We start from the raw sequence: 25,073 nt of genomic DNA on the forward strand, positions 1-25,073 counted from the left end.
CTTTGTCACTACTACTCAACTCGGCCCCTATCTTGGGAACATGTAAATGGATGAGCACAGCTGTGTTCCAACAAAACTTTACTTATAGAAACGGGTATTGGGTCAGATTTGGTTAGCCTGCCAACCTCTAAAGGATTCTTAGCCATTTGGCTTAGCCTGAATTCTAAGACAGTGTTATGGTTTGGACATGAGGTGTCCCTTCAAAACTCCTGAGTTTATGCAGGAATATTCGGAGGTGAGCTGATTGGATTGTGAAAGCTGTAACCTAATCAATCCATTCTAGTTTGAATGGAGTGACAGGGTGGAAGCTCTAGGCAGGTGCAGGATGGCTGGGGAAGGGGAGTCATTGCGGGTATGCCTGAGGGTGTATCCTCTGGGCCTTCTTTCCCTCTCTCTGCTTCCTGGTCCCCAGGAGGTGAGAAGATTTCCTCCACTGTGCCATTCGGCTTTCATGTTCTGCCTCATCTTGGGTCCAGGGCAATGGACTCAGCTGTCTGTGTACTGAGATCTCTGAAACCAGGAGCCCCAAATAAACTTTCCCTTCTCTGAGCTGTTCTTGTGAGGTATCTTGGTCACAGGGACAAAAATCTGACTTAACACAGGGAAGTGGATACTTGGTGTTGGTAGACAATCCTGTTAGACCTCTGAAAGCCAGAGAAGTCGGGTTTTTGAGGCTCTCGGTTTTTTCAGAGAGCCCTTTGGCTCCTTCTTTCCCCATCTTCCTCAGGTCCTCCCCAGACCTCTCATGAGTGTCCTTGAGGCAGGACTGGTACTTGGGACCCTCTGTTTCTCTAGGGTACTGCATTAGAACCAACCCTGAAAAGCAGCAATAACCCCATCTCTGCCTGGAGGCGTCTCCATGAAACCCGAGAGTTCCTTGAGGAGGATGGTGTGACGCCGAGGGCCCACTGGTGAGGCGCAGGACTGGAAACTCCCATACCCCCGTTCACACAGGTCAGTGTCCATCACCTGCAGCCCTATACCAGAAGGTCCCCACGTGGAGCTCAAGCATCGGGCAGCTCGTGCTCCTACTCTCCACGCCACCCACCTCCGCTTCCTCCAGAGTTCCTTCAGGGGCCTCAATTTGAAAAATCTGCAGGACTCCTCCTTTGTTCTAGGTGCATGCAGTATCCTTTCGGGCTAGCTACCTGCTGGTGGGCTCGGACCACTGTGGCAGTCTCCCCACCTTTTGGATAATTGCTAAGTTGATCTTGCCGTCTGCAAAAAAGGTGTTTTTTGTTTGTTTGTTTGTTTTTAAGAATGAGAAAGAAGGTAAAACACATCAAGGGAGGAGTTTAACTTACTTTCTCCTTTCTCAAAACAATTACAGGCTCTGCAGAACCTTCTTCCAACTGTGCTTCTTCACCAGCTCCTGTGACCACTACTTTTCCCCTCCACTGAGCCCAGTCTCCCATGACAAATGTGAGCTCTCTCCCTTCCCATGAGGCTGCACTGGGGACTGAAGGCAAAAAGGCAGTGGAGGCCGGGCCCAAGGAATGGGAGTCATCCCAGGGAGTGGTCGCACCCAGAGAGCGACAAGCCAAGATGCCTTAGAATCTGCCAGGACAAGCAAGGACAGGGGGATACCCACAGGCAGCCATGGTCAACTCTGAGAAGGCTGAAGGCTGCTCTTCCTCATGTCTGTCTTCCCATCCTATCTGCCTCCTTGGGTGGCCAGAGGGATGGCGGTTCCATGACCTGCTTTGCTCTCTCTCCATCACACCTTGTCAGTCTGAAAGCTTCAAAGGCTCCATTGCCCACAAAGGGAGGAAAACTTTGAGAATTAAGTAGATAGTAGAAATAAATGGCTTGAGTGCAGCAGCCTGGGCTCCTTGGCTCCTCCATCTCCTTTTCCTCCCACCTGGATCAGGAGGGAGGTGGAGAGGAAGGTAGCTGGGACTAATGTTTCTGATCACATCCCAAGTCTAATACAAATGATTTATCTATAAATGTACACTTGGCAGTTGAAATTCACTGAGTCTCTTCCATTCTCATTAAAGAGAGGGGTTCAATGAGAGTCAATGGGGAATGGATACCGCGAGTACTGAGCTAACAGCACACATGGCCCAGAGTCAATGCTCAATGCATGTGAATTCCTTTTCTTTTTTTCTAGCTGAGCTAGGCAGGCAGGGTCTGGCAGGACAGTCCAGTGGCACTTGCCTAGCACTGCCTAGCGTGAGCAAGGCCCTGGGCTCCATCCCCAGCACCCCACCCACCCCCCCCAAAAGTTAAGCATGTCTATTAAAACCACCCTAGCAAACACTTCTACTGTGGACCTGTGAATGACAATTATGAAGCTCCTAGGTAGAGGTTAGTCAAAGGGCTCCTTGAAATACCCCAAATCTGGCCTTCCGTGTGGAGTGGGACTTGGGGAATCTGTTTCAGCAACAGAAACTTATTAGGGAGCCAGTCGCTGAAAACAAAGGGGTGCAGAGCTGGTGTTGCTGCCCAGGTCTCTTCCCTGGATGTGCATAATGGTGGGATGACCCTAGGAAATGCATGCAAACCCCATCCTGTGGGGCCAGGCAGAGGAAGAATCCAACACTTCATTTCATCCGGGTTACAGGCTCCTGCTGCGTAGCTCCCAGGGACGAGTGGAGATGGCATGATACTGATGAGTGTTCATATTTCATTGCCCAATTTTACTATATTCTGAAAATTTAGACTTAAACAAAACCTGACCATCATAGATTTTCCTCCTGACAGCACAGGCACACATCTTTTCCAAAAATGCTTTTAACAGAGCACACAAAGATGAGGTGGGGGCTAAGAGTTCCTTTCACAGTACTCGAGTGGGGCCTGTTTTATTTACTTCCAACTGGGTGACATCATCAGTAAGACAGTGAGAAGACATTGTGACAATTAAGGTGGAAACTCACTAAACCAGGGCTTGGAAACTACACCCCTGAGCTGAACCTGGCTGTAACCTCTATTTCTATGGTCTATGAGAATAGTTTTTATAGTTTTTAAATGGCTGAAAAAGAAATACCCAAAGAAGACTAACATTTGATGACATCATGAAATTATATAAAATTTGAATTCCAGTTCCATAAATAAAGATTTCTGGGAACTCGGCATGCTCATCTATCTGTTTATACATTGTCTGTGGATGACTTCAGGCTGTAACCACCAAGTTGGTGAAGGTGAGAGAGACTACCCACCTACAAAACAGAAAACACTGGTTCTCTGGACCTTTATAAGAAGTTTGCTGAGCCCGCCCTAGCAATGGTGGGCCCCTAGGCTCTGCCACAGGCTCTCCCTCCAGATGTGCTTTGAGAGGGTTGAGAGCAAAGGTGAGATGACGCTCAGAAATGCCCTCTCCCAGCATGCCGCATTGGACACTGTCCTATCCTAAGGCACACGCAGCAGAGATGACTTCGTTGAAAGCAACAGATCTGTGCCTTTCTATCTCTACTCTCAGAAGGTTCTTCTCTGTGTCTTACTTAAGTCTCTTATGTTACTATCATCATTTCTCACAATCCTGGGGAGTTACTCAATCAGAGAAGAAAAACGACCCCCAGTCTGACCTCAGGTAAAGGACAGAAATAGAATGAATGCAGGAGGTCCGGGTCCCAGTAGAGTTTGGGCTGACCTTCCAGAACTGAACTGAGGTCTTTTCTGTTAAGGATGTCACCTCCTGTGGGGCAGTTCTAGCTCAGGACAAGAATTTCCAGGTGCCTGGGTGTTCCAGGTGGGCTGGCCCAGCTGGGACCCTTCTTACCTGCAAGTCCCTTCTGGCGATGAAGCCCTTGCCTTCGGCATCACAGGTCTGGAAAAATTCCTGCGACTTCCTCAGCATGGCCAGCTGGCCTGGCGCCTGCTCCAGGGTCTCCCTGCGCTCCAGGTGGTGCTGCGGACTCAGGCAGGCGCCGCTCCCATCCGGCTCCCCACCAAGTCCCTGGGGTCTGCGGACCACTCTCTCACCAGGGGTAGCCATACGGATCGGCCAACTTCTCTGTCTTTTCCGAACCTAAGTATGAAGATGGGAGAGAAACAGGTGTGACGAGGACAGAGTGGGGCTGGAAAAGAACCAGAGGGGATGAGAGGAAGGTGCAGAGCCAGTCGCCGGTGTGTCCTGACATCTCTTAGCAACCGCCTCTTAATTAATAGAAGCTCAGGACGCAGAAGAAGTGTGCCAGGATCGACAGCTAAGAGATCAGCTGGTCCGCAGGAGGGGAGGAGGCAAGAGTAGAGAAACAGGAATTTCCATATTGGAAGGAGACGGGTAAGGAAGCCTAAAAGCAATTTCTCCTTATTTAAACAGCCACACAACAACTAAAACAGATCCTGATAAGCCAGCCCTTTATTGTTTTCTTAGAGGCAGACACTTTGTCATAGCCTCAATATATACTTTTTTTTTTTTTCATGGAATTTTCACATCCCTTTGAGATGGATATTATTCACTCCCTTTTAGAATCCAGAATAAATCCATTTTACCAATGAGAACATTGAGGATCAGAGAGGTTGAGTGACTTGACCAACATCACACAGCAAGTTAATGCAAAAGCTGAGATTTCAATTGAAACTCATATAACTTGTACAGTATTCCATCTTAATCTCACACTGTCCTAACTTCTCAGCACCACCAAGGGTGCAGAACTTCCCTCGTTCACATGCATTCTCTCCAACATCACTCACAATCAACAGGTTCTTGCTGAGCTCTTACCCAGTACTGCAGACATCTGCCAGGATCATGAGCTCTGCAGTTCAAGTAGGGGAAAGTACAACCTATCCTCAAGGAGCTTCATGTTGAACTGCACTTGCCAGGCCTTGGTGATACCCTAGCCTGTGTTCATCCAAAATAGAACCGAAGACTAACAAAGGAATATTATAAAAAAACTTTATGCCAATAAAATTGGTAATTTGGCTAAGATGGGAAACTCCTTGAAAAACACACCAGAGATCAAAGTTCTCTCAAGAAGAAACAGAGACAAATGACCCTATTAATGAAATTAAACTGATAGTTAAAAATATTCCTATAAGAAAATTTTAGGTCCAAAAGCTAAATTGAAAAATTCTACCAAATATTTAAAGAAGAACTTACACCAATTCTACCCAAGCTCTTCCAAAAAACTGATGTGTAGGAACTACTTTCTAAGAGTATACAAAGGCCAATATTATCCTGACACCAAAAGCTGTAAAAAGATAGTACAAGGAAAGAAAAATACAGTCCAACTTCCCTTGTGAACATAAATGCAAACGATCTGTAGAAAATTTTAGCAGATTGAATCCAACTTCATATATAAAGACAGGGTAGTATATCCTGACCAAGCAGGGTTTATCCCAGGAATGCAAGGATGGCTTAACATTTGAAAACCAATAATACAATTCACCATGCTAACAAATTTAGAAGGAAAAACCTTATGATCATCTTTATAGATGCAAGAAAAGTATTTAACAAAATTCACTCCTGACAAAAACTCTCAAATAACTAGGAATAGGAAGGACCTTTCTATCCCAACCTGAACAAGGGCATCTTCCAAACAAATCAAAAACACCACCAGCTAACATTGTCCCTAATGGTGAAAAACCAACGTTCTTCCCTACCATCCATGAAAAGACAAGAAGGTCTGCTCTTACCACTTCTATTCAGCATTGTGATGAAGATTCTAGCCAGTTCAAGGAGACAAAAAAGAAATAGAAGAAATTCATATTGGAAAGGAAAAGGTAAATCATAGTTAGTCCCAGTAGCATGATTATTCATGTAAAAAAAATTGATGAAGTTCACCAAAGTTACTAGAACTGTAAGTGAAATTGACAAGGTGGTAGGACACCAGCTCTAATCATAAAAATCAATTGCATTTTTCCTATGCCCACGATAAAAAGTTAAAATAGAAATACCACTTACAGTAGCATTTAAAATATGAAATGTTATAGTACTTTTAAACTGAAAGCTGCCAGTCATTGATGAGAAAAGTTAAAGATCTAAAAAAAAAAAAGTGGGGGGGGGGATATGCCATACATATTGGTTGGAAGACTCAATATTAAGAAGCTATTTCTTCCTAAATTCAATATATTTATCTCACTCCCAGTCAAAAGCCCAACAGGCTTTTGTTGTTGTTGTAGAAATTGACAAGTTGACTTACACAGAAAGGCCAAGTGCAGAGAATAGCTAAACACTTTGAAAAAGAACAAAATTGGAAGATGAACACACCTGATTTCAAGGTTTATTATAAAGCTACTGTAATAAAGACAGTGTAGCATTGGCATTAAGAGTCACAAATAGCTCTGTGCAGGCTGAGGTGTAGCTCAGTGGTATACTACTTGTTTAGTATGTGTAAGGCTCTGGGTTCAATCCCCAGCACTGGAAGAAAGTATACAGAACAGAATAGAAAACAGAGAATCCATAAATATATTATAATAATTTGAGGCAAAGACACAAAAGTAAATCAGGGAATAAATGGTAGGGTTTTTTTTTTCAACAAATAGTACCAGAAAAAATGGATGCCCATTTTCAAAAAGAACTTCAAACTATACCTTATATTATATACAAAAATCAACTCAGAATGTACCATGGACCTAAATATAAAGACCAACACAGGAAACTTCAATGAGAAAATACTTTTGTGGCCATAGCTTAGGCAATGATATCTTAGCCCCATAGCAATAGCAAATCCATAAAATCCTGATATATTGAACTTTAACAAAATCCAAAATCTCTGCACTTTGAATGACATTCGTTAAAGAGAATGAAAAGCAAAGCACAAAGTATTTATAAAACACTTATCTGAGAGAGAATTTTGACCCAGAATATATAAAGAACTCTTAAAAACTCATTAAGAAAACAAACTCAAATTTTTTTTTAAGGGGCAAAACTTTTGAACAGGCACTTTATTAAATAAGATACATTGATGCCAATTAACTACATCAAAAGATGTTCACCGACATTGGTCACAAGGGAAATGCAACTGAAAGCCACAATAAAATACCACTACCACTTATTAAAACGGCCAACATTAAAAGAACTTGACCAGACCAATTCTTGGCAAAGATGTGGAGCAATTGGAATTCTAATACATGGCTGATGGGGATTTTAAAGGGAACAACCTCTTTAGAAAATCTTTGGCAGCTTTATAAAAAGTCAAGCTCTCACTATATGATCCAGCCATCCCATTCATAAATGTAGCCAAAATAATAAAAGCATGTGTACATACAAAGACTTGTACATGAATGTTCATAGCACTTTGATTTATAACAGTCCAAAACAACAGTCCAGACATTCACCAAGAGGTGAATGGATAAAGTGATTGTGTGGCATATCTGAAAGGCCAAGGTTCGTGGTAGGAGATTAAAATGCACACACACAGATAGCAGTGACAAAGATGAAGCACCTTATTGCAAGCTGGTGCTAGGTTATATAGAAAGTGAAAGTCAATTATCTTAAACCAGGAAGCTCCCGGGGCCTATCATAGTAAAGGTCAGGTCATCACCTACGGTGCACGCACATACGCCTTGCATTAGATTCATGGGGATCACGAACTATTCACGAAGATGGGAGGACCAATTAGAAAATTTTCAAAACAACTTGTTATCCGCCCACTGGCAACTTGCCTGCCACCATGTCTGAAAGGCCTGGGGAGTTCTCAGGGAGACTCCCAACAATATCCATATGATGGAAAGCTACTCTGCATTGCAGGGAATGAGCTCAGCAACAAAATGGATAAATCTCAAAATAAGCGTGAGAGTAAAAAAAGCCAGAAAAAAAAAAAGAAAAACAAGCACATGTTATATGATTCTATATACATATTTAAAATTCTAAAAAATGGAAACTGATGTATAATGATATAAAGAAAATAGGGGAGGGAGAGGGGGATGAAAAGGAGAAAAAAGCAGGGCAAAAGAAAATTTGGGGATATATGTGGATATGTTCACTGTCTTAATTTCACGAGTATGATATATGAATCCATGAGTTTCATGGATTTATTTAGTTGGTTAGTGTTATGGTTTGGATGTGAGGTACCTCCCAAAAGCTCACTGTGAGACAATGCAAGAGGGTTCAGAGAGGAAATGATTGGGTTGTGATTAACACAATCAGTGCATTAATCTCCTGATGGTATTAACTGAGTGGTAACTGGAGGCAGGTGGGATGTGTCTGGAGGAGGTGGGTCATTGGGGGCATGGCTTTGGGGTATATTCATACTTGACAAGTGCAGATCTCTCTCTCTCTCTCTCTCTCTCTCTCTCTCTCTCTCTCTCTCTCTCTCTCTCCCCCTCTCTCCTTTCTGATCATCGTGTGAGCTGCTTTCCTCTGCCACATTCCTCCACCATGATGTTCTGCCTCACCTTGAGTCTCAGGGAATGGAGCCTGCTCTCTATGGAATGAAATCTCTGAAACCATGAACTCCTAAATAAACTTTTCCTTCTCTAACATTATTCTGGATGGGTCTTTTAGTCACAGCAGTGAAAAAGCTCACTAAAACAGTTACGTCCAGTAGTCCCTCTGTATCCACGAGGGATTGGTTCCAGGATCTTCCAAGGAGAACCAAAATCCATGGGTGTTCAAGTTCTTTTTTATAAATGGTAAAATAGTTGCATATAATCTATATGCCCCAACTTGTATACTTTAAATCATCTCTAGGTTATTTATAATACCTAGTATAGTAAGATGTTATGTAACTGATTTGTCCAAGGAATAATGACAAGCAAAAAAATTTGGATGTGTTTGGGGTAGAAGCAATTTTCCCCAAATACTTTCAATCTGCAAGTGTACTGAATGCAGAACCTACATACATGAAGAGCTGATCGTGTTTAATCCTCTATCAGATATGTATTTTATTATTATTTTTATTTTTAAATGTATTTTATAAATACACATGTATATATAAATACACATATCAAAACTTAACAAATTGCTGTCTTTTTTTTAGAGTTTGAAAAAATCCAATACTTTGGTTATTCTTTTTTTTTTTTACTTAAGTTATTCTTGAATTATGCATTTCTATTTATTTTAGAGTACATAAAGTGACTGGGAAAGCAAATTTTCAGTTCCCTTCTATAATATGATCATTTTTTTAAAAAGGCGTAGATTTAAAATATGTGCAGTTTATTGTATGTCAATAGCTCAATAAATGTATATTTTCAAAAGAAGAAAAATGAGTCTGGGTCAGAAGCTTCCTCTATCTCTGCAGGCCTCAAAAATGTAACCCAGCCTATTGTATTTATCCCCCAAATTCTTCCTTTTACATTCAATTCTGGCAATCAGGAAATGACTGAAAATGTAGCAATTTCTCTGTGGAAATTTTCAGTCTGCTTGTTGAGGGGACCTACATGAACCCTAAAAATAAAGAAGCTGGACAGAGTCCCTCCTGAAGGCCACTTATCTGTGGCAAGTTCAGCCTCCTTTCTCTGACCTCGTATGCTCTGGCTTGGCTTCAAATCTTTGCCCAGTGTCTGTGGGTTTTTCAAGGGCAACGAGAGACAAAACAACAGAAGAACATCTACTTTCATTTCAAAATAAAGTGGAAGCTCTGTCATGAACTCAGCCATCTCACATTTGGATGAAGCCCAAGGAAGCCTTAATCTTCAGGCTAGACGGGGGTTTTTGTCTCAAGGATTTTCCATTAAACCAGCAGGGAGTACAAACATAAAAGGGAAGGGTGAGCATATTCCAAAGACAAAGGGAAAAGGCCATCGCAAAGGAAGAGGAAAAAGAAAATGTGTTGGTGCTAGGGATGGAAACTAGGGCCCCACACACGCCTAGCGCATGCTCTACCACAGAGCTACCCACCCCCACTTTTTACCTGCCAGCCTCCATGAGTGTTCCCAGACTTCTCTTTCCCCCTCCAGAATGGTTCCATGAAAGGCTTTATATGCAGATGGAAATTATCCAGTCCTTAAACATTTAGGAAGATTTCCCAGATACCCAGAGTAATCCTGGCAGCTTAGGAACTATTCAATCAGAAAGTTCATAGACCCAACCTAAATCCTTTCTAGGGGTTCTACGTGAATTCCCCCCTTAATCTGGGCTCAGTGGGATGGAGAATAGCACTACCTCCCTCCCCATCATACCTGTTGCAAACTTGAAAGCAATCACTAAGTCACCCTGATTTCCTTTAAATCCCTCCTGCAACAGACTGTTAGGAAATCAAAAGTGCCAAAAATATCCCCAGGAGCTATTCAGATTTCTTTAATTGTTCAGGCTTCAGTAGGAGAAACACTCCATGTGCAGCAGTCTCATTGACTGACTCTGAGCTAGCAATGTTGAAGGGAGGCAGAGACAGGGGGTCTTGCCAAACTACGGGGCCAGGGGGGGGGGGTGGGGGTGGAGGGTTGCCGAGCAAGGGGTTTCCATCACAGCTCTAACATAAATGGAAGCAGGATGCTCAGCATGTAGTAGGTTCCCTGGGAAGGAAAGTTAAGGAAGAATCAAGGCCTCAAATGAGAGGTGTTTACCTTTCCTAGGGTTGCTGTCATAAAGGGCCATAAAGGCAGTTTCTTTCAACAACAGAAACTCATTTTCTCATCTTCCTGGAGACTAGATGTGGAAATCAAGGTATTAGCCAGGCGATGCTCCATTTGAGACTCTGGGTAGAATCCTTTCTCCTTCTAGCTTTTGGAGCTGGTCATCCATTTTTGGCCTCCCCTGGCTTGCAGCAGTATCATTCTAATCTCTATCTCGATGGTGATATGAGCCTCTATTCAAATCATCATCCCCCCTTACAAGGACTCCTGCCATATTGGATTAAAGGCCCATACTAATGATCTCACCTTCACTTGACTGACTACAATTTCAATGACCCTATTTTTTTTTTTTTTTTTTTTGGTACCAGGGATTGAACTCAGGGGCACTTAACCACTGAGCCACATCCCCAGCCATTTTTTAATTTTACTTAGAAACAAGGTCTCACTGAGTTGCTTAGGACCTTGCTAAGTTGCTGAGGCTGGTTTTGAACTTGTGATCCTCTTGCCTTAGCCTCCTGAGCCTGGGATTACAGGCATGCACCACTGTGTCTGACCTCAGTGACTTTATTTTGAAAGAAGGCTGTATGCTAAGGTAAACAGAGGTTGGGAATTCAACATATCTTTTTGGGAGATGGAATTCAACCTATTTCACATGGATGACCCTGTCACAAAGATTTGAATGGAAGTGGTTTGTTGGAAGGGACAGGAAATCCTGTTCAGGGAGTGGGAAGTGAAATGAAGAAAGAAGGCAGTCACGAAAGGGTGCCACAGCCAGTCAGCTACCAGACAACTGGCTCTGGGCTATTGGAGCTTCATTCCTCTGGAGAACTCTGCAATTTGGTGCAGAGCACACAGATCACTGATCCAACCCAAGAGGCAAAGAGCTGCGGTATTTACACACTGACCCCCATCAGCCATTGGGTGAGGCTGCTCCTGAGTGGGGTTAATTCCACAGCATTCTAGCATTCTTGCATGTTATGGCTCTGGAGAAACTCCCCGGCAGTCACAAACATTTCAGATGGAAATTGCCAGAGGACACTGACATGGCCAGGCCCCAGTGACAAGAGTAGAGCACTGACAACATCTACAGGGGCATGAAGGAAGGAGAGGCTCTGGGCCACCTCCATGGCAGATTGAATAGGCCCTAACCCTACTTTTTTTTGCTAGGGAGAGAGAATATGGAGGGTGAGGTAGGGAAAGGTAGACAAAAGAAGCTCAGAGAACTTCATTTCTCTTCTTTCTCCCCATGGAAAAAGGAATACCGCCCTGCTTGAGCTGTTTAAAGGTCATGTAGCAAAGTGCTAAGAGCCAAATGGTCCTAGGTCCAAATCCTGGCTCCACCACTTCCTAGCAGTGTGACACTGAGTGAGTTATGTAACCTCTCCAGGCCTCAATTTCTCCATCTGTAAAATTCAGAAGGCAGCATCCACTCCATGAAAGGACTAAAGCAGCTTGAAACTCATAAAACACTTAGAAACCAGACCTGGAACAGAGTGAACAGTTGGGAAATGTTAGCTCTTATGATTACGTCTAAGGCATTTCCAGAATTATCCTTTTCAGTTCAAAATTCTGATAGTGAGATGACTCCTTGGGAGGTAATGAAATAATGAAAGGCACAAAGTAATATCAATACTAATCGCACTTTGCAGTTTAAAAAGAAATTCACTTTGACAATTTCATTTCATTTCCAATTCTGGAAATGTTTTAGAAATAATCACAAAAGATGACATTTCCCAGTGGCTCACTATGTGACAGGCATAATTTCTAGGTTCTTTATATGTTTTAAGTTGCTTCGTCCTCTTGTGAAGTGAGTGCTGCATTTTATAGATGGGGAAATGGACGCCTGGAGAGGTTACCTAACTAACTCAGTGTCACACAGTGAGGCTCTCAGGACTGATCCTCTTTTTTTCTGCCTTATTAATGAGAATCTCAGGATCCAATAGGTTAAGTGCTCTGTCCAGGGTCATGATTAAGCAGGACTGGGACTCAAACTTACCACTAAAGAGAAGAGAAAATATCAGGTGCATAATGGGGTTCCATTTGGTTTTTTGGGAGACTCAACAAAGGAAAGACTTTTTATTTCTTCTCCTCTTATAAGAACACACCATAGGTCCTCTCTAGCTGTTACTATTGTAGATAACTTCATGGCCCCATTCCAAGTCCACCTCCTCTCATAAATCTTCCCTGACCACCCAGTCTGGACTGCTTGGGCTCTCTATTTCTCTGAGCACCTACTGACCCTTTCATGCATTAGATATTCAGACACACTGCTTTGTCAGGTTGGTTATAGATTCCAAGTGTACAGAATATGTCTTATTTCATCCTTGAAGACAGAGGGGCTCCATCTCAATACCTTTCAGTAAATACAAAATTGATATTTGATTATTTAATTGAATAAAAATCCCACCAATTCCCAGCTTGGTACCTTGCATTTAACAAGTGCTCAATAAATGCACATGAACTTCTTAACTGACCATTGAGAGGAAGGACTGACAGTGGTATAACAAAAAATGCATATTTGATCTTTGTTTCTGATTCCTGGCACAGAGCTCCAAAATCTTTGGAATTTCCTGCATGCTAAGGTTATTTATAACCAGCCCCTTTCAAGTACCCTTGAGTTTAAGCTAATGCTGTGACCCTTGGTGGGACCCATGGATAGCTGCAGAATTGGATTAGAGGTTGGAACTGTCCCCTCACCTCTGGGGAAGGGAGATGGCCTGGAGCTTGAGATCAGTCACTAATGGTGAATGACTTAAGTCCCTAAATGATGGATTTGGAGAGCTTCCTGGAACCCAAAGAAGGCATGGAAGCTCCATGTTGCACCCCCATAGGGCCTTCCCTGGCCCTATGCATCTCATCCATGGGCTGTTCCTTAATTGCATCCTTTATAATAAGCCAATAATAATAGGTAAATCACTTTCCTTAGTTCTGTGAGCCATTCCAGCAAATTATTGAATGTAAAGAGGGAATTATAAGAATCTCTAAATTTATAATTGGTTAGTTAGAAGTATGTGCAGAAACCTGGGGACTTGTGACTAGTATGTGACATAGGTGCAGTCTTATGGAACTCAGCCCTTAGCCTCTGGGATCTGTACTAACTCTGGAAGGCATCAGAATTGAATTAAATTATAGTACACACACTTGGTATTAGAAAAAGACATTAAAATATTTAACAACCAATTATCCAGAGTAGGGGTGGGAGAAAGGCGTGATTTGTAGCATCTGTCTATTTCTGTGGTATCAATATTCCCATCAGACCCAATATCAACCTACCAGCAATTAGTTGGCTCTCAGCAAGAAAGAAACCTTATTTCTGCACAGAGTATCATGAGAAGATCTCTATCCCTGGTACTGTTTCCAAAGGCCATACTAGCTAATACGTTTTTATGTTGGGCCTCTTCTGCCTTAAACTTATAGTGCAGGGCCCATTATTAAATCAATCTTAGAACTCAGGGGAAATGTGCTTTAATGAAACCCTAAGGTGTCACAGGTGGCTTACCAATTATTCACACCTGTGCTTTCCCATACTTAATGGGACCAGGAGATGAGGCAGAGATAAGGATCCCTTCAGTGAAGAATGGAGAGGGTGACCTGCTTCTACTTAGGGCCCCTTTCCTCACCCCATTGCCCAAGACTAAAGAATGCAGCACAGGAAACAACCAGTCCAGAAATGAGATCCTCCCTGTTCTCTTTGGAACTGTTATTTACTTCTTGGACTTATAGTAAAGGTAGGGGAAGCTTTGGAGAAACACTACCTCTTCTTGGACAGCCCCCTTACTACGATAGTTAAGAATGCAGATTCTAAGGCTAGACTGCTTGGGTCAGGAGCATACAGACAGCTTTACTGAGCTTTCTGAACCCCACTTTCCTCATCTGTGAGATGAAGAGTCAGCATAGTATCTTGTGAGTATTAGCCTTATTATTATTATTATTATTAACTATTATTGAAATCAAATTGCCTTCCTCCACTCCTGGTTACATTTAGCAAAACTAAGTAACTGAAGAAGAAAAACCCAAACAACTATAATCAGGAGGCCCTTAAGTCTAACACTGACTCTCCAGCTGGATGGATTCTGTGGTGTGACCTTACCAGCCCTAGCCACTAAGAAGATGGACATGACCCACCATCCCGGATGAAGGGGCAGGTATGTGGAGGCACCATTGACAGAGGCCATCTCTGCAGCCTGCAGTCTGCTGCAGCTTATGCAATGCTCCACCCAGCATCCTTTCTCCTCAAATTAGGTCCAATTTCCTTGTTCTGGCCTCCAGGGAGACAGGGAACAGCTGTCCTACCTCTATAAAATAACTCTTCCAGGTCTGGATAACTATTATTAAACATCCCCCTTCACACTTCCCTTGCTCTATTATAAGATACATTAAAGGCCCTTGCTAATGGTTTGAGGTCTTCGTGAGATGGTTGCTGTTCACCCTAATTCCTCTAATAATTAGTGGTTGTAAACCACTTTGAAGATAAAAGGCATTTTATAAAAGCTAAGTCCCATTATGATTAGCTTTCCAATACTTCTTACTGATGCTGATGAGCACATCAAAGCCAGACACAGTCACAGCATGATATCTGGTGGTTAATTAGATGTATTTCAAGGCAGCTGGTATATATTAAAGAAACTGCTGCAAAATTTATCAACATTAAGAAAGTGTCCACTTTCTTCCTAATATGAACAAGCTCTTTTCAAAGGCTGTCAGCGGTGATGCCTGCAAGACAGGAGTCCGGAGAGACCCAGTGCTAATACATGCTCTGGGCCTGGAAGAGAAAGGCCCAGTAACAGCACCTGACTTTGAACATCTTATCCTTGTTGACAAGGCATGTACCATGCCTTGCTTTGTTTTGTTTTTGCAATTGTGCTGTGATATAAGCAAGTAAAGTAACACAATCCCTGCTTTATGGATGAACAAGCTGCATAAGGTCATGGATTTTCAAGACATTGACATCAGTGTGGTGTAGCAGAACACAGTTAAGGCTCAGACCTATTATCAAGGTGACATTATTGATGTTCCTTTCAAATGCTCTCAAATATTTGTGCATCCTCCCCCTGCGTCTGTGTGGTTTTGCTTCTCATTCCCGGCACCTGCGACTCTTAGAAGGTGGACCCTTAAGCTATTGAAGCCACTTTGTCCAAAGGGACAGAGCAAGAAGTACCCAGAAGCTCCTTGACCCTTCCAAATAGCTCTTAGCCAATGACCTAATTGCCTCTCAAAAGCCCCATTTCATAATACTATCCAACTTGGAACAAAAAGCCCAGTACCCCTGTTCTCAGTGGGGACAAAGTCTGAGTTGTTTTTTTACACTCTAGAATACTTTGTAGGACAAGACAAAGGCTGGAACTTTCTGAAACTTTGCCTGAGCTCTCACTCTGTCTGACTTCTTCATCCTCCCTTACAGAGTTCTCATGGGAACTTTTCCTCCTTAAACCACCTCTCTGAGTCAATGTCTGGAAACCCATCCTAAGACAACTCTCTTGACTCCACATTAATGAGAACATTTTGGATATTTTATATGGAATATATTCTTACAGATTCCCTTAGGTACAAATCTTCCTTTCCAGCTCTCCATACACACACACACACACACACACACAAGTGTGTGTGTGTGTGTGTTTTCTGTGTCTGCCCTATGCCTTCAACTCTTAGCTCTGTAAGCAGGATGTTCCAACTGCTTCTGGAAAAATGAATTATTATACTCTGCCCAGCCACGTGAAAGGCACTGAACCAGGGAGGGCCAAGGAAGAGACATGTTTAAGACTTTCATTTCTTTGGTGAACTTACTTATCAGAGGGACATGATTAGAGCCATGTGTGCACACAATGAAAACTACAAGAGCAAATGATTCTTGGAGTGGTACCCCCAAATGAAGCCACTTTCTAATGATTCTCCATACCATTCAATTATGGCTCATTTACTTAAATGTTTGAATCTGAAGCTACTCTTGAATATTTAAGAAAATGAAGGTCAAGATAATCCAAATGAGTAGATAATTCAAAAAAAGGAGTTTTAAAATTTAAATCTAGTTTGCATTACTATTATTATTATTGTTGTTGTTGTTGTTATTAATTTTTATAGTATCACTTTAGGAAGCTGCCTAAGAAAGTTAAGAAATCTGCCCTACAAAAATAGCTAATTAGTAATAGAGTACGAATTCAATTTTAATTTGCCTGACTCTTTAAATTTTGTTTCTTTATTGGTCACATGGGGCTAATAATAAGTCTTACCTTGCAGAATCTTTGTGAGGATTAAACAAAAATAATGTGTATAGCCTACCAAAATACCTGTTACAATAAGCACTACAGAGTAATTGGCATTATTAGTCCCAAGTGGAATATCATTGATCCCCAGGATATCCCTATAATTTGGATGTGGCTTGTGCCCCAAAGGTTCATATGCTGGAAGCTTGGTCTCCAAAGCAACAGCATTGAGAGGTGGTGGGTCCTTCAAGCAGTGGGACCTAGTGGGGGGTGAAGGGATGAACACTGGCCCCTTGGGATGGTTTGGGTCTCACAGAGTAGACTAGCTGCTCCCAGAGCAGGTTTCAATAAAAAATGGAGCCTGGCCCCTCCCTCTTGTTTCCTCTCCCACCATGTGACCTCTGTGGGTCCCACATATTCGTGTCATGGGATGCTATCAGCCATGAAGCCCTCACCAGAAACTGATGCTTGTACCCTGCTCTTGGACCTCCAGATCTGTGACCAAACCTCTCTCCTCTTTCATTTGTAAAGAAACCAGCCTTGCATATTTTACTTTAGCAATACAAAGCAGACTAAGATAGGCAATTTATATGTATATTTTAAAAGATACATAATACCACACTAATTTCCAGGAAACCATTAAATAAACCCATGAAACACCAAGGAGATCTACCTAAAATGCAGACCTGATTGTTACTTTCAGGATGTATCTTAAACACACAGGACAACTACTATCTCCTTAGTGCCATCTCCCATCTCCCCTCCCACATTCTCTTCCCTCCAAATTATTTCCTCTTCCCTCCACTCTTTGGTGCCTTGGCATTTTCAAACATATTGCCTACTCATCTGGCATTCCCTGGCCGTCTGTCTGAGCTAAGTCCTACTAAGACTTAATGTCTTAGTCCATTTAAGCTGACATGACATTTAAGCTGTGCCCTGAAGGTTCACATGTTGGAAGCTTGGGTGGCCTTTAAACAACAGAAATGTATTTCTCACAGTTCTGGAGGCTGGAAGTCTGAGGTCAGGTGCCAGCATGGTTCTCATCAGAACCTTTTCCAAATGGCCGGCTGCTGACACCTCACAGGGTCCTCACATGGTAGAGGGGGGCTTGGGAGTTTTCCTAGTTCTCTTTTATGAAGGTAAAAATCTAATTTATGAAGGTAGTTCTCATGACCTAATTGCCTCTCAAAAGCCCCATTTCATAATACTATCCAACTTGGGGATTAGGTTTCAATGTATGCATTTTAGAGGATACCATTATGATTCAGTCCATATAGCACTCTGCCCCAGGTACCCCCAAATTCAAGCCCTTCTCACATGCAAAATACATTCATTCTAACCCAGCAGCCTCAAAGGTCTTAATTTGTTCCAGCATCCACTCAGTCTGATGAATTCAAGTTCTCAAATCTAAGAACTCACTGTCTGAGCTCACAAACAGAGTGGCCTGCATAGCCACAGGTTCTGCATCAGCAGCCCGAACAAACCAAGAGTGGAAAAATATCTTAAAAATAATAAAAACTGTGTCTGTACTGAACCCATTATTCCCTAAATAATACAGCATAACCATTATTTACATATCATTTGCATTGTTTTAGGCATTATAAGTTCTCTGGATGTGATTTAAAGTATACATGAGGATGTGAGTAGGTTACAGGAAAATACTATGCCATTTTTATATAAGCAACTTGAGTATCTGCAGATTTTGCTATCTGCAGGGGTCCTAGAACCACTCCCTTCTGATGCTGAGGGACAACAGTTATTTAAAGCAGCAAGAATGGCAGAATGTAGGGCCTGGAATTTCGAGGCCTTTGGAGGCAGATCAAACATGCTGCAGACTGTCTATCTCTCCTTCCTCACTCACCTGTGGCTCCCTGCTCTCTGAGAACTGGTAATCTCTTCACTTCTGGAAGGCGCTTTTGCTACTGGTGATTTGAACTCCACCTAGGAAACACAGAAGAGATGAATCACATCTTGTTTTCCACTGGGGACCACGGTGCAAGGGGCTTCCTGGAAATTTGGGGGAAACTGGTGAGAAACATCCCTCCTAACAGGGTTGCAATGTCCCAGAAGAAAAAGGCCTTGTCCCTTCCTCTTCCAGGCTTTGAAGAGAAAAAAAGAAGGCTCAGGTGTAGCACTGGTAAGTCTGCTTAGCAACCCCAAATCTGGAGACTGTGTCTAGGCTGATGAGGTCAGAGCCTTGTGCAGGAGAAGTAAGTAGACTAGGGACAAACTGATCACCCCTTCCCAGGAGCACCACCTCTCAGCAAGTTTTCTTTTTCTTGCATCCAATCCATAGATGCTGTTTGCACCACTGAAGTTTTGAAGACAGAGAGTAGAATTGTGGCCAGACTCACTTCCAAAAGAAAGAAATGCAGTGGGGTTATGAGAAAGTCTAAAGGACCCACAAAGAGAGCAAGCTAAAAGTGATTGCTATGATTTAGTTGTGGTTTGTCCCGCAAGGGTTCATGTTTTGGAAACTTGGTCCCCAGTGTGGAGATATTGAGAAGTGGTGGAACCTTAAGAGGTGGAGTCCATTGGGAAGTCACTGGGGATGCTGCCTTCAAAAATAATTTATTCTTGTGGTACCCTGAGTTGGTTCTCACAAGAGCAAGTTGTTATAAAATCTGGAGCCTGACCCTAAATCACTCTGGTTTCTGTCTTGCCATGTGATTTCTTATTTTCACATGTTCTCCCTCCATGATGCCATCTCTCTCAATGTGACCTAGCCAGGGGAACCTTTCCAGAGCCAATAGCATGCTGTTTGGACTTTCAGCCTCCAATTGGTGAGCTTAATAAACTTCTTTTCTTTATAAAGTACCCAGCACCACGTATTGTATTATAATAACAGAAATAGACTAATACAGCATCAGAGGAGGAACAGGCTTTGGCTCAGGGAGAAGACAAACCTTCTTGACTAGAGCAATTTGAAGGTTTTAAGACTGAACTAGGAAAGGAACTTTGCAGAATGCTTTGCCTCATAATCTAGAGGCATGTTTGAAAAGACTGGAGATAGCAATAGTGATTGCAAAGGACATTAGAATTATCTATCCCATTGTATGCTAAGTCCAAAGTTCAACCCACACTAGATCTGACAGACCAAATATATATATTACCATTGAATACAGCCTTGGTGGAGCTCATGTACACAATCCATCTGAGGAATATTCTTCAAGTACTTCTCATTCTATATGAGGTAACAGAGTGCTTGAGTGTTCTGTTTATTCAATGAATATTTACGAGGTGCAGACCCTCCTTTGGGTATCAAAGGATTAGTAATAGGCAAGTTTAGCAAATGTTGTCTTCATGGAGCTTACATCATAGGAGAGAGACAGGCAATAAACACCAGACACTATCAGATAGTGAAATGTACTTGCAGAAGATAACCCCTTCTTTAAGCCCCCTGGGGTACCCACTCCAGTCCCCCGACCCACTGGCATTGCTACTAGGATGCTGCAGCAGCCACAGAGGGGAGGCTCCACCCTCTAGTTGTTTCCCAGGCAGGAGCCCACAGCAAAGCCAGGGGAGTAGAAGGACAGGAAGAGATTGCTGCCCTGTCCTGCCCATAGCTGCCAACTCCTGGGATCTTATTTAGAAAAAAAAAAAACTATTTGGCCAAACATACGATGTTAATAGTATTATTTCTAGATGGTAATCCTAAGAAATTATTTTTATTTTCTTCTGAATCTTCTAACTTTTTTATTATTACAATTTATTGTGTTTGCCATAAGGAGAGAAAAACATTTTTCAATGATTGGTATACCCTAACTAAATTAAGAAGAAATACATTTGAACAAGTAGGCAGGGAGCAGATCTTGGGGTGATGAATAACATTTCACTATGCCGTTTTAAGGTTTATGAAGCAATTTCACAAACACATTTCCTTCAACTTGCAAGACTTTCTCAAGGTCACATAGAAAATAAACCTTAGCACAGGAAAGTGATCTGCAGGTCCCAGATTCCTAGGCCATTATGTTTTCCATTACTGCACAGCCCGTCTGTAGCTGACCTTACTTTTCTTCACAGATGAAGCCCCGAGAAAGCTGCTGAGCACCCTAGGTCCTAACTCTCCTCCTTCCAACCATGCCCTCTCCTCCAGAAGCCAAACTGATTCATACAGAACTAGTTTGTACTAAGCACCTGCCAGGCACTGTTCTGGGTACTTGGAGTAACTGCAATAAAAGAAAGTTATGAGGTATTATGCAAGTGACCAGCATCAAAGGAGGCTGACTGGATGGGGGCACAACCCCCTCACTTGGTCCAGCCATGTATTGTCACTGATTGAACCAAGACAGGTCAGACAGATACTCTAAAATGAAGACTAACTAACTACCAAAAGCCTGCCTGATTCTTAAAGGTAGTCTATTTTAGATGGAGAGATATACAAAGCCAAATGAAAAGTTAATTAAAGACATGGCATACACTTGCAATCATGAAACAGCCCCCTTATGCTCTCTCTGGAACTTAGTGGGGCTTACCAACCAGATCATTAGAGAGGTCCCGAGTCCACACATCATGGTCTCTGGGAGAGGTCACAGGAGGCTGGGAATGGAAAGAAAGGGCACAACCAGACAGAAAGTATGTTGCTAACAATATAAGGCAGAGACACAGCTTTCAATACTACAGGACATTGGGGTGGATGGGATGGGAGAAGGCAGCTGAAATGTCAGGATCCATTTCTGTGAGGGAGGTGAGACTCAGAGTGGGCCTCAGAGACTGAAATGGATTCAGATGGTCTTCATGGTAACCCCATTCAGCAAGACCAGGGAAGGCTTAGCACAGTCTTTGGGCCTCTCTTTCCTGAGGCTGGTGGCTGGATTTCTGGCCCCTCTCCCATCTTGGGTCTTGGTTGGTGGTGAGGGCTGGGGTCCCTCCATCCTGTCTACAGGTTTTTAGGTGTCTCTCTGCCAGGAGTGCTGCTAGAACCCCAAGATTGATGAGGACCCCTGACAGTACTGGGCAAATCAACTAATGCTGACGATGCCTGGCTGGTTAGTTTGCACACACGCTGGGTTTTTATTGCAGTATTTCTATAAGCAAACCTCAAAAACTTCCAGGTGCTGGAGCCCAGTGGGGACAGAAAATTCAAGGTATTGGAGTTTGCCGGAGCTATCTCTGCAAGCTGGGCTAATGTGAGCTCCCTGGCACATAATCTAATGAACAATAACAACAATAATTATCATACCATGAATGACAGCCAACTTTCATCTACAAAGTCTACAAAGATGTTTGTAATCTATGCCTATCATTTATGAGTTAATGTCTTAGTTCGTAACACACAAACATTATTATATGACTTTCAAAGACTGTACTATCTTATTGTAATAAAAACATGCCAGCTGTTATAGATCCTGGCTGATAGCTGTTGGAGGGCTGGGTCTGGAGATGCTACATGTCTCATATATAGCCTTCCATGTGACAGTCATCCTCAATGGCACTTTAGTCTCCAAAGCATTCCCACTTGGTACAGAGACTTTTGAAAGGCCAATGAGAGCCTTAGATGAAGACTCAGGAGCTTGGGCTCAGTTCCCATGTTGCCATGGATGGACCTAAGTCTGTGTTTTCTCTCTGTTAAGAACAAATGGGGGAACGTGAAAGGAATGGAGGAACTTTCGATAGGGCAATGGGGAGGGAGGGGAATGGAGGGGGCATGGGGGTAGGAAATACAGTGGAATGAGTTAGACATCATTACCCTAAGAACATGTATGAAGACATGAATGATGTGAAAATGTATACAACCAGTGACTTGAAAAATTGTTGCTCTATATGTGTAATATGAAATGAATTGCATTCTGCCATCACATATAACAGATTAGAATAAATAAATAATTTAATTAAATTTTAAAAAAGAACAAAATACTTTGGATTTAGATGGCTCTGGGTTCAAGCTTTCACTCACTACCTGTGTGAGCCTCACCAAGTAATCAAACTTCGAGCCCGTTTCCTCCTTAAACATGGATAATAACAGCATGTCTTTGTAAAAGTCACTGTGAAGATAACAAGATTCACAGCTCAAGATGGGCTTAGTGCATAGTGGGGTCCATACTAAGTGCTAACTATGTGCTAATAATGTTATTGTTTCTGTTAGAGGACAAGGCACAGTGCACCTACAGCCTAGGTCAGAATCTGTGGCATAGAATCGTCCCTCTTTGGGCATGAAATCAGCAAGCTTTAGCAGGGTGGGGCTGAGGCCCCAGGAGAGGGCACCTGTGTGGGGAAGGCAGGCCTCTCCCTTGAGCAGCAGGGTTTGTAGCGAAGCGCTTCCTGCATCTGGTACAGATGGCATTGGCCTGATCCTCATCCCTAGAATTTCATTGTCCAATGCAGTAGTCACAAGCCACATGAGGCTATTGAGCATTTGACATGGGGCCAGTCCAAATTGTTATGCAAGAGTAAAATACATCCCAGGTCTCAAAGTCTGAGTTCTAAAGAAAGGAATGTAAAAATCTCAATCATTTTTAATGATAAAAAATTATCATGCCAAAATGATGATATGTTGGGTATACTGGGTTAAATTACATGTTGTTAAGATTAATTTCAACTCACTTTTTTACTTTCTTCATCTGGCTATTAGGACACTGAAAGCTGGACATGTGGCTCAGGTCGCATTTCCATTGCACAGTGCTGGTTGGGACTGTGAGCTCCATGAAGACAGAGACTTTGTTCAGATCCCTGCTGTCACCCCAGCACCTGGAATGATTTCTGAATGAAGGGGTGATCCAGTGAGTGTGTGAGGCCCAGGGACAAGCTTATAAGAAGCCAGGGGTCACACTTGAGCAGATGGGGACAACTCCTGGGCCGTTTGATTATGTAAAGATGAGGAAACAGGCTATAAAGATAATAAGAACTTGTCCCCGGTCAGAATTTAAATTGAACACATCTTAACCTATGCTCTTGCTACTGAATCCCGTTACCTCCCATAGTCACTGTAGAGTTACAGAAAGAAAACTATATTTAGAATTAAAAAAAAAAAAATCACATTCCCTCAGATTACCCTTTTTGATCTAATCTTGTGTATATCACCCGGCTTTCTTGGGTCTTGGCTTCTTAGGTCCTCATTGGTATCCCATGTAAAAACCACAGTTTCTGTCCATCTCTTTTTAATGATGTAGAGCCGTAGGAAACCCCGTCCTAGAAGGTATCTCAAAGGCTGAGCCCTACATCCTTCCTAATTCTCCTTTCCTCTCTCTCTTGCTCCAAAAACTGCTCTCTGACAGAGGTTTCTTTGCATCACACATATAAGTGATTGTTTATCTTAAGAGTTCTCTTTGATTTAACTTGATTTCTGATGTTTTTCATCAGAAGTCAAAACCTTGCAGACTCTTCCCTTGATCCCATAATGAAATTTCCTAAGAGATATTTAGTTCTAGAAACAGCCTGATACCACCCTCCCTTTCAAGAAAAAAAAAAAAATCTAAAATAACAAGCATCCTGCCATATTCAAATAAACATCTCAGGTGGAAAGTGGATCTGTTTCCCTTATATCTGCTTTTAAAGCTCTGTTGCCATCCATACAGATGAATGTCCTACACTGAGGTCCTTAGCATACCACCAGCCTCTCATGTTTCTACACATGTCTTGAAGGGATTCTGATGCTGTGTTAGCATTTTCTTCTATTTATTCCCCCAAATTGTTCTTTCTTGAGTTCTCTGATTTGCTTTCACCTGTGGCTGTTGAGTAAATTCCCCACTGACTTGGTCCCTGACTCCCCACATTGAGATTTTTGGAAAAGAATTCCCAATCCTAACTCAAGAGCCTCTTGAATTTTATGTCTAAGCAAAGAATATGTTGGAGCCCAAACTGACTCCTCGGGGAAGAACATCTCACCCACTGGCCCTAGGTAAAATGTTCGCTCTACTTCTGATCAGGGGATAAGGAAAGATTTGCCAGAATCAACTGTGTCATTGAGGCAGAGCCATTTTTCAACATGCCTGATGCAGGATTCAGATCCCACTTAAGCACTTGCCTGTGACTCGGCGACTTATTGAGTCATTACAAATTTTTGATCCCTTTCTCCAGACTCCTAGCAGAGAGTTGACTGCCCAGCACTTGCTGGTGCTTAAAGAATGTGTGTGAGTCTCCAAAAGCAGCCAGTATGGGGTCAGCAAATCTGCTTCCTCCAAATAATAATCTGCTGAATTCCAAAGCCAAACCAATTCACCCAGTGTCTTGACTCAGAGACAGAAGGACCTCTAGTACAAGATGTTGTGTTTAATAACAGATAAAAAAAGCAAGGGCCACGTTATCCTTGCTCTCAAGTAGCTTACAGTCTGAGATTATTATCTAATGGAGATTAATGACAATTGAGATTATCTAATTGAGATTATTATCTAATTGATAATTAGGTAGAATGAGAAAGGACAATAAGAAGTGGTGTGTGTGTGTGTGTATGTGTGGTGAGTGTGTGTGTGTGCATGCACATGTGCACACGTGCAATTGTAAAAAGACTAGGAGAAAATATGGGAGAGGGTTAGC

The 25,073-nt window shown here is 42.5% G+C and overlaps 1 protein-coding gene across 3 annotated transcripts in view; it reads right to left on the reverse strand.

Moving 5' to 3' along the window:
* Nucleotides 1–25,073, reverse strand: part of LOC124078557 (EF-hand calcium-binding domain-containing protein 4B-like) — a 73,712-nt gene that overhangs the window by 38,301 nt on the left and 10,338 nt on the right. Inside the window, exons 1-3 of one of the 3 annotated variants that reach the window (XM_046423399.2) lie at nt 23,145–23,293; nt 18,463–18,542; nt 3,722–3,970 (exon numbers count right to left, since the gene is read on the reverse strand). In XM_046423399.2, the coding sequence (XP_046279355.1) occupies nt 3,722–3,937 (216 nt within the window). In that variant the 5' untranslated portion in view covers nt 3,938–3,970; nt 18,463–18,542; nt 23,145–23,293. Of the gene's footprint in view, nt 1–3,721; nt 3,971–18,462; nt 18,543–19,714; nt 23,120–23,144; nt 23,294–25,073 lie in introns of those variants that run through there. The other 2 variants (XM_058572369.1, XM_058572368.1) reach the window with 2 other exon arrangements.

This window comes from Marmota monax, unplaced genomic scaffold, assembly GCF_021218885.2.
Source record: "Marmota monax isolate L192 unplaced genomic scaffold, Marmota_monax_Labrador192_F-V1.1 WCK01_AAM20220418_F8-fsc01122, whole genome shotgun sequence".
In the NCBI taxonomy this organism is placed as follows: Eukaryota; Metazoa; Chordata; class Mammalia; order Rodentia; family Sciuridae; genus Marmota; species Marmota monax.